The following is a 14,655-nucleotide window of genomic DNA, read 5'->3' as shown; positions in this document are numbered from 1 at the left end:
AAGTTTTTGGTATATTTACACTGCTAAAAACGTCACTAAAGCAATAGCTATTGTTCGAAAGACACCTGTTCATTATTTCGTATAGTACGATCCCGAAAGCTGCTCATCCAATACGTGTCTTGGGTGTATTTTGGGGGTATCTTGGGGGTAAATAGTCAGACCCTAAAATCCGTCCTGTTCCGCATTTTACAAACAAGGCGGAAACGGACGTATGCATATGTTTAGGTCTGACAACAATATTTGTGCTTCATGTAAATCATATAATATTGATAAACTGTCAATAAAGTATATAAAAAACCCTTGTTGGATACGATTTTGGCATAATTGTGGTTTTTGTGAGGTTTTTTGATTGCGAAAAGGTTTTTTGATTGTAAATATGCCAAAAACGCCAAAAACCAGGTTTTTGGCATATTTCGGGTGACCGCTTCCGGAAATGTTTGTAATTGCATTCGCTGTAAAGTGTAAGCCTCTTACTTGTAATCATTATTTTTAGACGTTATTGTTTGTTTCTGGATAGGGACTCCCGGTTCATGTACACAATTCATATATCGAAGCATGCACCAAGCTGGAGGTATGGTAATAACTAAATAAGACCGTTTAAATACGTCGACTTTTTTTCTGTTAAAAAGAAAACAAAACTTCAAAGGAAGGAATGAAGGACATGTTTTATTTAACGATGCACTCATCAAACTTTATTTACGGTTATATGGCGTCAGACCATACACATATTGAGAGAGGAAACCCGTTGTCGCCACTTCCATCATTCATGGGCTACTCATTTCGATTAGCCAACTGAAGCGCAACAAGCCAAAGTAACTTGATTGGGATTGGATAACATATAATCATATTAACGTGCCTATATCCAATTAAGGTTCAAGCACGTCTCTCTCGGGCACTATCTTTGACTTCGCCATACAGTGATTGGGTCCGGGACAGACGTTTACTACCCTCATTTCTAACGTCTATTTTCGCCACAGTTGCTCAGACTCCAGTTCATATTTTCTTGCTTCTTGTCTGAATGTATAGCTCAGCTTCTATGGGCTAATTTCTTCAGGAAAACTGAGTTTCCCACGAATACAGCGTCCATTACTGCTCATTGCCTTTGTTTTAAAAATATATTTTGTTTTGATTCATATGCACAGTAGACCCAGTGATTTTATACCATCGCGGAAAACGGACGGAATTCCCATTATGAAACGGGAATTTACATTTGGAAACGGAATTACGATTTTCCACGAAGTTAAAAAAAATTAATACTATTTTACTATTGCCACACGCTGTAAAACTGACGATTGACCCGCGCGCAGTACTATTGGCAAACGCTAGACTGGATTATGCGCTTCACGGTAAACCAAATGGTCACATTGGGAACCAATCAAATACTTCGCGAACGTTAGCGAAACGTTTGCTGACTGAACTTGTGGCTGGTTTACTGCTTAGTCTGTTGCGCCTGCGCAGATGGGACCGTTTTTTTTTTCTAGGAGTAAATTTAGCCAGCGGTTTGTCGCTAACGCTTGTCTCGGAAGACAGATTTTTACGCTACACATTAAATCGATTGACCATTTCGGGAACTACCAGTCAAAATATGTTTGCAAACGTTTAGAAAAAAAATGGCTGGCTGAACGTTGCAATGTTACTTTATTTCCGCTGTGTCATGCGCATACTTCAATTTGCAGACGACGTTAGACTGTCAAAGAGATGATAAAATAAATAAATGTTTACGTTTTGTGAACGCTAAGCCTCGTTGAATAAAGCAGTGCACTTAATTGTTGGACAATCATGCTTTATGTAGTTATTATAATTGTAGCCTTTGCTCCTGATGTGATTTTTCGCTATTAATATGTAGGCTTACTTGGATATAATGAGAAATAGCGACGCATGTCGACACCAGTCACTGAGTCAATTTTCGGACCCTTTAATTTGTCACAACTTGTGTTAGTTCAATTGTTAATTATATATTGTAGTCTGAAACGGAAATGAAAGGGAATTTACAAAAACATGAAACGGAAAATAGCTCTTTTTTTTAAACAGAAAACCACAGAGTCATACTTGTTTTATTCTTGGGCCAACAATTTCACCAACTATATGCATTACAAGTGGACTACATTGCACACTTCTGTGGTAACAGACTCCGGCCCATAGAGCCTCCCCTCCCCCGTGTGCCCCCATTACTGAGTGTCTGTAGCTCTCGATAAACTCCCAACTCCTACTCTGTCAGTTCCAACGCCTACTAGTACTTCGTTTTGCAACCGCTGGGGTTGGGGGAGGGAGGGGGTTAGCATTGAAAATGGTCAGAATTTGGAAAATAGCAATTAAAGAAAGAAATGATTTATTTAACAAAACACTCAACACATTTTATTTACGGTTATATGGCATCAGACATATGGTTAATGACCGCACAGATTTTGAGAGAAACCCGCTGTTGCCACTAAATGGGCTACTCTTTCCGATTACTAGTAGCAGCAAGGGATCTTTTATTTGTGCTTCCCACAGGCAGGATAGCACAAACCGTGGCCTTTGTTGAACCAGTTATGGATCACTGGTTGGAGCCTTGCGGAGCACTCACTCGGAGTTTGGAGTCAGTATCTGGATTAAAAATCCCATGCCTCGACTGGGATTCGAACCCAGTACGTACCAGCCTGTAGACCGATGGCCTAACCACGATGCCACCGAGGCTGGTAAATAGCAATTACTGAAAAAGTTAATAGAAATAACTTGGAAGTTTGAAGTTCAAGTAGCATCACTCTGTGTAATTTTAGAGGAAAAAAAAACATAATCGGATATGTCACTTAAAGAGGGAAATAAAGCTTAAAAACACTAAGATGGGGGTGGGGGGTGGGGACATGATATTCATTTATGTAAATAAAATAATTCCAGCATTTGACAACTTTTTTTCACTAGCTGTCGGGCATGGCAATTATAATATTATTTACTGGCCCAACATTGAATATCACTAGCCATGAGAGTGGGACTACCATAATCTAGAATCCCTGGTAATGCAGTGTTTGACAGATATTTGAGAAAGTCACTAGCCTGTACAGAAGCGGCTAGTGCCCTATAGATGTATTATAGTAATTCAGTTGATAATTTTTACTAGCCTAGACCAAACTTTCACTAGCCAGGGTGAGTTAATTTGTTGAACCCTGTGTAGTGATATCTGAGTACATCGTACACGATAAATTCCAGCTATTTAGTGTCTAACTTAATTATTTCAACACTTAATTGGTCTAAATAACGAGTGAAAGTTTGCTGCAGAATAGCATCAAGCAATCTTTTATGTGCTTCCTCAGGGGACAATATTTCAAAATTTTAGGTAACCGAAAGTCAGTTCGCATGGGTTTTACTTAGGTTTACCGAACGTGAATATAGTTTTTAATATATATATTATTTATGTTTCTTGACCACAGTGATATTGGATAGCTGAATATTAATGAATAGTCACATTGTTGTATAGTGTTCTGAGTATTAATTTATAATGATAGTTAAATATTGTTCTGAATATTCAAATTATAGTGATTGTGAATATTGTTTGTAATATTAATGAATATAGTGATTATATTTAATATTGATTTGAATATTAGTATTAATAGTACTTAGTAACTGTTGTGATTGTAAATATTGTTCACGGTCCCATTTTAACCTTAAGATCACCTTAAGTGCATAATGTCCTTATGCACTTACGGTTATTTAGCACTAAGATTGCGGGTGGGACGTAGCCCAGTGGTAAAGCGCTCACTTGATGCTCGGTCAGTTTAGGATCGGTGGGCCCGTTGGGCTATTTCTCATTCCAGCCAGTTCTCCACAGCTGGTCTAACAAAGGCCATGGTATGTACTATCCAGTATCCTGTTTGTGAGATGATCCATATAAAAAGATCCCTTGCTGCTAATCGAATTTTGCGATAATTTAAATCAATGATAATTGGTATTAAAAATGGGTTCCCATGACTTGTTTTCATGGAACTTAAAAACATTTTCCGATGGGTTCCTGTGCTCACAAGGCACGGAACCAAAAGTGTTTTCCATTAAATTTGAAATCCTATGGCCTGTAACACCAACATATTTACACCAATTCCATCATCTAAACTGGAGGAATTGTTACAGATAACATTTTTAAACCAGTTAATTTTTAATCTGTCGAATATCGTTACCGTCGGTATGTATTTTGTATGTGTGTGTGTGTGTTAAAATCAGCTGTCATTGTTTTTGTTTTCAGAATGTTGCTGCAGATTTTGTCCTTGTCAGATTTAATCATTGATTTGGTGTAAAAACTAACTATGGCGACCAGTAGTCCTGACAGGAGATCTCACAGCCGAACACGCCACAGCCGTCACGCTCCATCCTGGAGACTGGGTCAGTATCAAAAGATAGTGCCTAAGATGCCACCAAAACTGAATCTTTCGATGTGTGGGTGTGGCATTCTGGGAATGTATCACCTAGGAGTGGCGTCGGCGCTGATGAAGCACGGCCGGACGTTCCTGGAGAGTGTGGAGAAGATTGCGGGGGCCTCGTCCGGGTCGCTGACTGCCGCACTGCTCGTCATGTCGCAGGACAAACTTGACGTAAGAGTTAAGGCAGGCAGCAGTCTCAAGTAGTTCTCATATTTAACCTTTTGGGGATGTGACATAGTCTAATGGTAAAGCGCTCGCTTGATGCACCTTCGGTTTGGGATCGATCCTCGTCGGTGGGCCCATTGGGCTATTTCTCGCTCCAGCCAGTGCACTATGACTGGTATATCAAAGGCCGTGGTATGTGTTATCCTGTCTGTGGGATAGTGCATATAAAAGATCCCTTGCCACTAATGAAAAAATGTAGCAGATTTCCTCTCTAAGACTATGTAAAAATTCCAAAATGTTTGACATCTAATAGCCAATGATTAATAAATCAGTGTGCTTTAGTGGTGTCGTTAAAAAAACCCACTTTAACTGTAATTTATCCTTTTACAATCTAGATGGTCAACTGCTGTTTTCTTCCAGATACATATGAATAAATAATTTGACGATGTACTTTTAATGCATTTGTAACTATTACAAAAATTTATAGAAATATTTTTTGTCCAGTGAAAGGAAAATCCCGTCCTGCAAACATCCGCAACAATATCTATGGGTTAAGTGTTGCATTGGAATTGTTTTACTTTTAGCCAATTTTCAGTTATTAATTACAACATACTTGGGTTTTTATGAAGAGCTTAATAATTGTAGTTCCTAACATTTCAAGATCCTACAGAACTATGTTTCTGGATTTTAATTTTTAATTATTATGCCTATTGACATTTTCAACCATGCTAATGAAGTTTTTTTTCTTCTTTTTTTTCCCCTAGGAGTCTGTAACTTTCACTTATGATCTTGCCAAGGAGATTCGTGCAAAACCGTTTGGTTCATTCACACCCCGGTACAACATGCTGAAGTCAGTTTACAAGTTTCTGGACAGCACTCTACCGGAAAATGCTCATGAGATTGCCTCGGGTCGGCTGTTTGTGTCATTGACAAACGTGGACACGAAGAAGAATGAGATTATATCACAGTTTGATTCCAGGGAGGATCTGTTACAGGTAAGGACTGATCGACGAATGTTTGATTCCAGGGAGGATCTGTTACAGGTTAGGACTGATCGACAAATGTTTGATTCCAGGGAGGATCTGTTACAGGTAATATAAATGTAAATAAAGCCAGATTATTTTATCTTCTGTAAATAGTATATTTTAAACACTCCCTTCATTTGATCATATTTGGAATACCCATACATTGTAATTTCCTAATGGAAATTAGACAAAATGGAAAGAAATTCTGTGTAATGCCAGGGCTTCTAGATTTTTTATAAAATCCGCTAGCCATGGGATCAGTGATTTAAAAAATTAATAGTAATAATCGGATATGTCACTTAAAGAGGGAAATAAAGCTTATAAACACTAAGATGGGGGTGGGGGGTGGGGACATGATATTCATATATGTAAATAAAATAATTGCAGCATTTGACAACTTTTTTTCACTAGCTGTCGGGCATGGCAATTATAATATTATTTACTGGCCCAACATTGAATATCACTAGCCATGAGAGTGGGACTACCATAATCTAGAATCCCTGGTAATGCAGTGTTTGACAGATATTTGAGAAAGTCACTAGCCTGTACAGAAGCGGCTAGTGCCCTATAGATGTATTATAGTAATTCAGTTGATAATTTTTACTAGCCTAGACCAAACTTTCACTAGCCAGGGTGAGTTGATTTGTTGAACCCTGTGTAGTGATATCTGAGTACATGGTACAAGATAAATTCCAGCTGTTTAGTGTCTAACTTAATTATTTCAACACTTAATTGGTCTAAATAACGAGAGAAAGTTTGCTGCAGAATAGCATCAAAGCAATCTTTTATGTGCTTCCTCGGGGGACAATATTTCAAAATCTTAGGTAACCGAAAGTCAGTTCGCATGGGTTTTACTTAGGTTTACCGAACGTGAATATAGTTTTTAATATATATATTATTTGTTTCTTGACCACAGTGATATTGGATAGCTGAATATTAATGAATAGTCACATTGTTGTATATATAGTGTTCTGAGTATTAATTTATAATGATACATTTAGTTAAATATTGTTCTGAATATTCAAATTATAGTGATTGTGAATATTGTTTGTAATATTAATGAATATAGTGATTATATTTAATATTGATTTGAATATTAGTATTAATAGTACTTAGTAACTGTTGTGATTGTAAATATTTTCCAAGGCCCCATTTTATGGAGCAATCTTAACCTTAAGATCACCTTAAGTGCATAATGTCCTTATACACTTAAGGTTATTTAGCACTAAGATTGCGGGTGGGACGTAGCCCAGTGGTAAAGCGCTCACTTGATGCTCGGTAATTTTAGGATCAGTTACCATCGGTGGGCCCGTTGGGCTATTTCTCGTTCCAGCCAGTGCTCCACAGCTGGTGTAACAAAGGCCATGGTATGTACTATCCTGTTTGTGAGATGGTGCATATAAAAAGTTCCCTTGCTGCTAATCGAAAAGAGTAGCTCACGAAATTGCAACAGCGGGTTTCCTCTCTCAATATCTGTGTGTTCCTTAACCATATGTCTGACGCAATATAAAGGAAAATAAAATGTGTTGAGTGTGTCGTTAAATAAAACATTTCCTTCCTTCCTTTCACTAAGATCACTTCATAAAACGGGGCCCTTAATAGTAATAATGATTGGTGACTATTGTTTCTGTTCATTGTTCAAATGTTTCTATTCTTCCTAGACTCTGTTGGCAAGCAGCTACATTCCTTTCTACTCGTCAACGAATGCCCCGACTCTGCGAGGACAGGTGAGACTGTTTACATGGTTATCATGTCAGGCAGGTGCAGGCATCGAAATTAGCCTAGTGTACAGGTTACATAACAGCGATAGAAATAAGCAGAGTTTTTCATTTGTCCACAGGACAAGTACATTGTAAAATCTACTTTTATATTTTCACTTGTCAAATGTTTTATTTCATTCAAGTACAAGGACTGTGTTTCTGCTCAAAATGAAACTGCGCTGAACATTTTACTTGTCCACTGGACAACCATTGAGGTATATTTTGCTTGTCCGAGCAGATTTTCACTTATAAGGACAAAACAACAAGTGTTTATTTCGAACACTGGGGTAACCCTATTAGTCATGTGGGCGGGATGTAGCTCAGTTGGTGGAGCGCTCACCTGAGGTGCTTGTGTCGCAGGATCGTATCACCTAGGTGGATCCATTCAACTGAATGGGTTTTTTCTGGTCAAAAGCTGTGGTATGTGCTTTCCTGTCTATAAGAAGGTGCATATAAAAGATCCCTTGCTGTTAATGAAAAAATGTAGTGGTTGATTAATTAATCAGTATGTTCTAGCAAGTAGCTGATGATTAATTAATCAGTATGTTCTAGCAGGCTTTCTGAATTTCACAGTAACAATCGTTTCCAGTACTGTAACTAAAATCATGGAACCGAAATTTCATTTCTCATGATTATTATATTGAGTACAACTTTTCAACGAAAATAATATATAATATATAATTATGTTTTTAAAAATTATGTTTCTGGTATCACACTACTAAAGAGTATGTTTGACACAAGACCCGATTCGGATTGTTGTGTTAACCGAACGTTCTCAGTATTCCGGTTGAGGTAAACCCAAATCAGAGTTCCAACACGTGCTCATGTCAAACGCTTTACACATTTGAACGAAAATCATTGGCACTAATTATTTGTTGTGTATAGATCTCTTGAATATAGGGGTCAAAAACTAGTATTTAAATCAAATATAATATTGTAGAAAATATTTAACCTCCTGATTACTGACACTGAACTTGACAAATTAAAGTGGACGTCACGCATGTTGTTGAGTACTGAAGGTGACAATTGATTAGGCCCCACTATTTCATGTGGTACTGAAGGTGACTATTGAATAGGCCCCACTATTTCATGTGGTACTGAAGGTGACAATTGATTAGGCCCCACTATTTCATGTGGTACTGAAGGTGACAATTGATTAGGCCCCACTATTTCATGTGGTACTGAAGGTGACTATTGAATAGGCCCCACTATTTCATGTGGTACTGAAGGTCACAATTGATTAGGCCCCACTATTTCATGTGGTACTGAAGGTGACAATTGATTAGGCCCCACTATTTCATGTGGGACTGAAGGTGACAATTGATTAGGCCCCACTATTTCATGTGGTACTGAAGGTGACAATTGATTAGGCCCCACTATTTCATGTGGTACTGAAGGTGACAATTGATTAGGCCCCACTATTTCATGTGGTTAGCTTACAGGAGGAAATTATATAGGCCTAAACTATTCTTTTTATTTTGCTGTCAAAATCACAACAACATGTGTATGATGGAGAGGGCATGTCGAAAATCAACTTTATATCGAGTCCTTAACCATATGTCTGACACCATATAACCGTAAATAAAATGTGTTGGTGCACTGTTAAATAAACCATTTCCTTCCTATTCTGTTTGCACCAATTTTTGTGATAATTTAAATCATTGGTATTATAAATGGGTTCCCATGACTTGTTTTCATGGAACCTAAAACGTTTCCAATCGGTTCTCATGATTACAAGACACGGAACTGAAAAAGTGTTTCCCATGAAACTTGAAATCCTATGGCCTGCTCTAGTGATGTCGTTAAACAAAAACAAAACTTTAAACTATTGGTTATGTGTATACACTGTATTATGTCAAGCAGGTGCACTTGTTTTAGGAGAAACAAATTTATTTTCCTGACTTGTTTTTTGCAATGCCTAAAGATATTGAGCTAGAATTTTTGTGGATAGCTTTATCATGTACTGTTAAGATCAGGTTTGACTGTAATGGTGATTTACACATTTTTAAAAGAGTTATGACCCTTGAATGTGGGAGATACAAACATTTGTTGGATCTGGTTGGGAACATGCTTGTTATTTTTATTCCCTGTCTGTGTTGAAATTATATATTGCCACATATATGTTCAGTTCATGAAACTTGATAGCAGTAACAAAGTTTGATGATTATAAAATGTCCTGATTCAGAATTGGGGCAGGACATAGCCCAGTGGTAAAGCGCTCACGTGATGCATGGTCGGTTTGGGGTCGATCTCCGTCGGTGGGCCCATTGGGCTATTTTTCGTTCCATCCAGTGCGCCACGACTGGTATATCAAAGGCTGTGGGATGATGCATATAAAAGATCCCTTGCTACTAATGGAAAAATGTAGCAGGTTTTCTCTCTAAGACTATATGTCAGAATTACCATTTCCAACAGCAAATGATTAATAAATCAATGTGCTCTAGTGGTGTCGTTAAACAAAACAAACACAAATATTCAGAATGTTATAATATACTTAAAATATTTATAAGCATCACAAGGGGTTGATGGACTTTTATACCCTCTGTATACTTTTGTACCCCGAGCCAACATGTTTAATTATAAGATTTTCTTCAAACACATCCATATGCATTAATAATGTTCAAACAAAAATAAATTCAGTAGCAACGTTATGTACCCATTTTAGTGTTATTGTAAGGAGATGTAAAGTGACGCCATTGGAATACTGATGTCATTCAAATTCAAAATTAGCTGTATTATTACATTGCTTCCCCACACTGAAATGCACGCTTTTCTTCAATTTCATTTTCCGAGTGGTTGGTAAATAGTTTGACAGCCATGTTTTATTTACGTTGGTAACAGACAAATTTTTGCATAGTGCATTAATTCAATAACAACAGTCCAATGTTACAGGTGAGGTATAAGAGATTTGACTCCGCCCATACGGGGTATAAGGGTTTTTTTTCAAGGCTAAATAACCAATGAAATTAGAGACTTTACATGAAGGCGAGATAAAATGTACTTGTAGTTAATCTTATCATAACCTGTCTTTTTAGAAATATATGGATGGAGGCTTCTCCAACAATCTGCCAGACTTCCTTGGAGGCCGCACTGTTCATGTTTCTCCGTTTTCCGGAGGCCAAGACATATCACCCATTGACAAGATCGGGAAAGGCAGGTTTGTTCGCTTTGGTAACCAAGACTACCAAATAAACAAGAACAATATTATCCGTGGCTCACATGCCTTTTTCCCACCTTCACAGCGAACACTGCAGAAATATTTTGAGTACGGTCAGAGGGATACCGGGAAGTTTTTGCGTAAAGAAGGCTGGTTTGAAGTGGCGCCAGTGAAGCCATATAAGAAACACCATGTACGACAGTATGAATCAACTGTTTAAGAAACACCACGTGCGACAGTATGAATCAACTGTTTAAGAAACACCACATGCGACAGTATGAATCAACTGTTTAAGAAACACCACATACGACAGTATGAATCGACTGTTTAACATGTCTGTTTGTCGTGGCACACCTTGAGGTTTTATCGCTGTGATAACTGTTACATCAGAACGTTGGGTCTCGTCTTTACACAGTAAACAGGCAACATGTAGGTATTACTTTTCCTGGGTGATGATTGTATACATTTTTGCATTTCGCTCAACATTAAAGTTTCACATTTAGCTCAATTTCTCATCAACTATAAGTCCTGGATCAACTGTATACTGTAAATCCTGAAATTAACACGTCCCTAAATTAATGCAAGTGAAGGTGAGCATACTAAAATGCGACATGAAATATTACTTTTCTGTTAAATCCTAGTTAAAGGTCTCTTCAATGAGATCAACTCACTAACATGTCTGTGTATACATCAATTACCCTGTTTAGTCCCTTATGATTTTGGTGAGATCAACTCAAAGCATATGTTTTTAGCAACCATTTACGTAATGTGTAGATTTAGCTAAATCTGGCTAAAAATTAGGATACATGTATGTACTATTACAACTATCTTTATCTGTGAATGGTGATTTCAAAGTCATAATGAAAGAACAGTTCACCCAGTGGTATGCCGACAAAGATGCATCAAACATGAACAGTGAAAACAAAGAAACCGTCAACCTCAGGATTAGCGTGCTAAAACACACTGACGCACGATGGATCATGTTGGCTATTGACAGGGTGGCCAAAGACCCTGCAATCATCACACGTGGTTGGCAGCTTGCTGAACTATTGGACAACTAGTCTGTCTCGTCAACGATGAATTGTTTTCCAGTTGTGTGTTATAAATCCTGTCCTGGACGGAGGAACCAACTGAGGCCTGCACCCAGGATAGGCATGCGCTACAACAGTTTGCTCTGAATGTGCACGTTAAACTCTCTGACCTGACCTGTGTTATGAATATATTAGAATTTTAATCTTTGATTTGTTTTAATAACATGGGGCACATAGACAAAAACATAGAAATAATTGCGTCATATTATTAATGTGAATAACGCAATCTCGCATTTTTCGCATTAATATTATGATCACATTAATTTCAGGATCTACCATAGTTACATCTGTGCATGTTCATCACAATGCATGTTAAAAAATACATTTGAATTTTATTAAATTGAATCTTTATGGAATGTTTTTTAATTGAATTTTTTAAGAGTTTAATTTCTTTGTTCATTTTTTTTTTAATATGCATTGAGATGAACTGCTACCAATGCAACTTTCAGCAACACCGAATAGGTTTAAGGTAGGCAAGACATTTTAATCCGTGGAAGTCTTGTTTTGGTGTATTGAAAGGTGTTGACAGAAATCTTCATTTCGTGGTCCAGTTGTTTGTTTCATCTCCAGACAAGACCTTTAACTTAAGTGTTGTACTGCTGTTAATATGACATGTTGTAAACAATTTCTAATATAGAAATATTTACATAATACAGTCACAGTGTTGTACTGCTGTTAATATGACATGTTGTAAACAATTTCTAATATAGAAATATTTACATAATACAGTCACGGTGTCAATTAAAGTGTTGTACTGCTGTTAATATGACATGTTGTAAACAATTTCTAATATAGAAATATTTACATAATACAGTCACGGTGTTGTACTGCTGTTAATATGACATGTTGTAAACAATTTCTAATATAGAAATATTTACATAATACAGTCACGGTGTCAATTAAAGGATAGAATGTATGATTCTAAGCAAAAACCATCATTTTCACAAAGTACAATTTTAAAAAAGTAGTTACACTAATAAAATGGACTTCAGTTTACCCATAATAGATTGTTACGACCTGCACGTTCATGTGTCCTGATTGTTTATTCCGGTTAAACGGTGAACTAATTACACAAGATGCAATATGTTTAGTAGCATGTGATACCCCTTTAAAAACAAAAGCTGAAATGATCCTTTAAAACTAAAAACTTCACCACAATAGAGTCATATATAAGTATACATATCAACAATAGAGTCATATATAAGTATACATATCAACAATAGAGTCATATATAAGTATACATATCAACAATAGAGTCATATATAAGTATACATATCAACAGTTCAAATAAAATGCAGTCTCTTTTATGTGAAAAGCGCGATGAATTTTGTTTTCAAAGTTGAGAAATCATATTTGCTGCTGCATAATGTATATATGTTGCTTTCATTCATTCCATCATTTTTCTTTTCCTTTGTGTGGCATCATATTCATTAAACAAAATTAGTACTCATTGTAATAGGCATGAATTTTGCTCTCTTCTCAAAACTTTTCTTTGAAGCTGAAGAGTAAGGTGAATGTTTTGTAAGCAAACCTGTATGTATGCTAATAGGAATCTCATGGTGTGAATTTGATACCAAACACATGTAACACGCTCATCATTTACTGACTACAGACTGGAGCCAGATAAAGGCCGTATCAAGTATATTATAAATATATTTCAAGCATAGGGAGAATGCATGCAAGAGGTTGAGTCAAACCTGAAAACCAGGCTAGGGATTTTCGAAGATATGTTAATGCTATGGAATTGTAAAACTGTCTCTACAGCACACACTTAAGATGGTTGGACGATTTCATAGCATTAAGATTGCTTCGAAAATGTGGGCCCAGATTTAAAATTTCAATTAGAGCTTTGGTCAGACATGTTTTAAAAATTTTACATTTTGAATGGAGGATGGACCCAACGTGTGAAAAATATAGACATCACGTTGGCAATACAGGTTAGATCAAGCATGGAAGTCAGGTTTGGAACAGATGTTTGGTTACACTTGTCTCTGGGCTACAAAGATTTTTGAAAAAAGTACAGACCACATGATTGTAGTTAATAGGTTTACTGTATTATTGAGTTTATAACTGACGTGATACAGTTTCCATTTGTCACAAACTTAGGAGTGGCATATTGTCACATGCAAAGTTGCCCATAAATGGAATTAAATGTATTCTATTAAACACCACAGACTGTTCTTAGAAATGGTCCGAGTTCCAGCTAGTTTCTCGCTGTACTCCTTTTCAGATGTCAAAGGAAAACGATATCGTTACGTGGTGTTGTGTATTTGTGTATATAGGAATGAGGTTTGTGTAAAGCCATATTTACTTGATCACATTGTTATATGCATTTAGTTATTTCTTACACATTTTTAATGATTTTTATTGTATGAAGCTCCATTGTTAAATTTAGTGTTTTGTGTTTCTTTATAGTTAAACAAAAACATTTCTAATGTTGCTTCAAAATGTGTTCCACTTATTACATTATAAATGAATTGTACATGTATGTATGGATGATTATGGTATACATTTTGAATATTTTCACCGCACACTGTTATAACATTGTATGGATACATGCAAGTGGCTTGTCAAAAGATGAATATTTTCTTATCAGCTCACACTGTTATAACACTGTATGGATACATGCAAGTGGCTTATCAAACGATGTAGCAAATAGTGCCTTACATCCCAGTACTTTGTTACATTTAGAACAGCATTTGTCATACAAATAGTGAGAAAAACGGGGCACAATATTTCACGTGAACCACCAGTCAGTTTCTTGGTTAACCATTACTCATTCTGAAAGTCACTTTACCAAAGTATCAAATAGACCGCTCTTTAAGTGTAACTGAATAATCAGTTACCTGGTTAGATATCATGTGAACTGACTTCCGGTTACCTAAGATTTTGTAATATAGTTTCCAGGTAAAATCAGGGATGTATTCAGGCTTTTTGTCTGTCCGAACATACATGTACATGTAGGCCTCTTCCCAAAAGAAAGGGGAACTGAAAATTCCCAATTTCTGTACTAAAAATTCCCGTATTTAATGATGTCTGTTGTAATAAATTAATTTAACAGTGGTGTAC

At 36.6% G+C, this 14,655-nt stretch overlaps 1 protein-coding gene across 1 annotated transcript; it reads left to right on the top strand.

Annotated features, from left to right (window-relative positions):
• Positions 1–234: 234 nt before the first annotated feature.
• LOC121367856 (patatin-like phospholipase domain-containing protein 4) lies at positions 235–11,722 on the top strand. Its single transcript, XM_041492283.1, has 5 exons — positions 235–461; positions 4,214–4,559; positions 5,318–5,548; positions 7,240–7,305; positions 10,374–11,722. The coding sequence occupies exons 2-5, from the start codon at positions 4,275–4,277 to the stop codon at positions 10,713–10,715; spliced, it is 924 nt and encodes a 307-aa protein (XP_041348217.1). The 5' UTR covers positions 235–461; positions 4,214–4,274; the 3' UTR covers positions 10,716–11,722.
• The last annotated feature ends 2,933 nt before the right edge of the window (positions 11,723–14,655 follow it).

The sequence above is a fragment of the Gigantopelta aegis genome, chromosome 1, assembly GCF_016097555.1.
Source record: "Gigantopelta aegis isolate Gae_Host chromosome 1, Gae_host_genome, whole genome shotgun sequence".
Classification (NCBI taxonomy): domain Eukaryota; kingdom Metazoa; phylum Mollusca; class Gastropoda; order Neomphalida; family Peltospiridae; genus Gigantopelta; species Gigantopelta aegis.
This window is presented reverse-complemented; position numbering and strand designations above follow the sequence as displayed.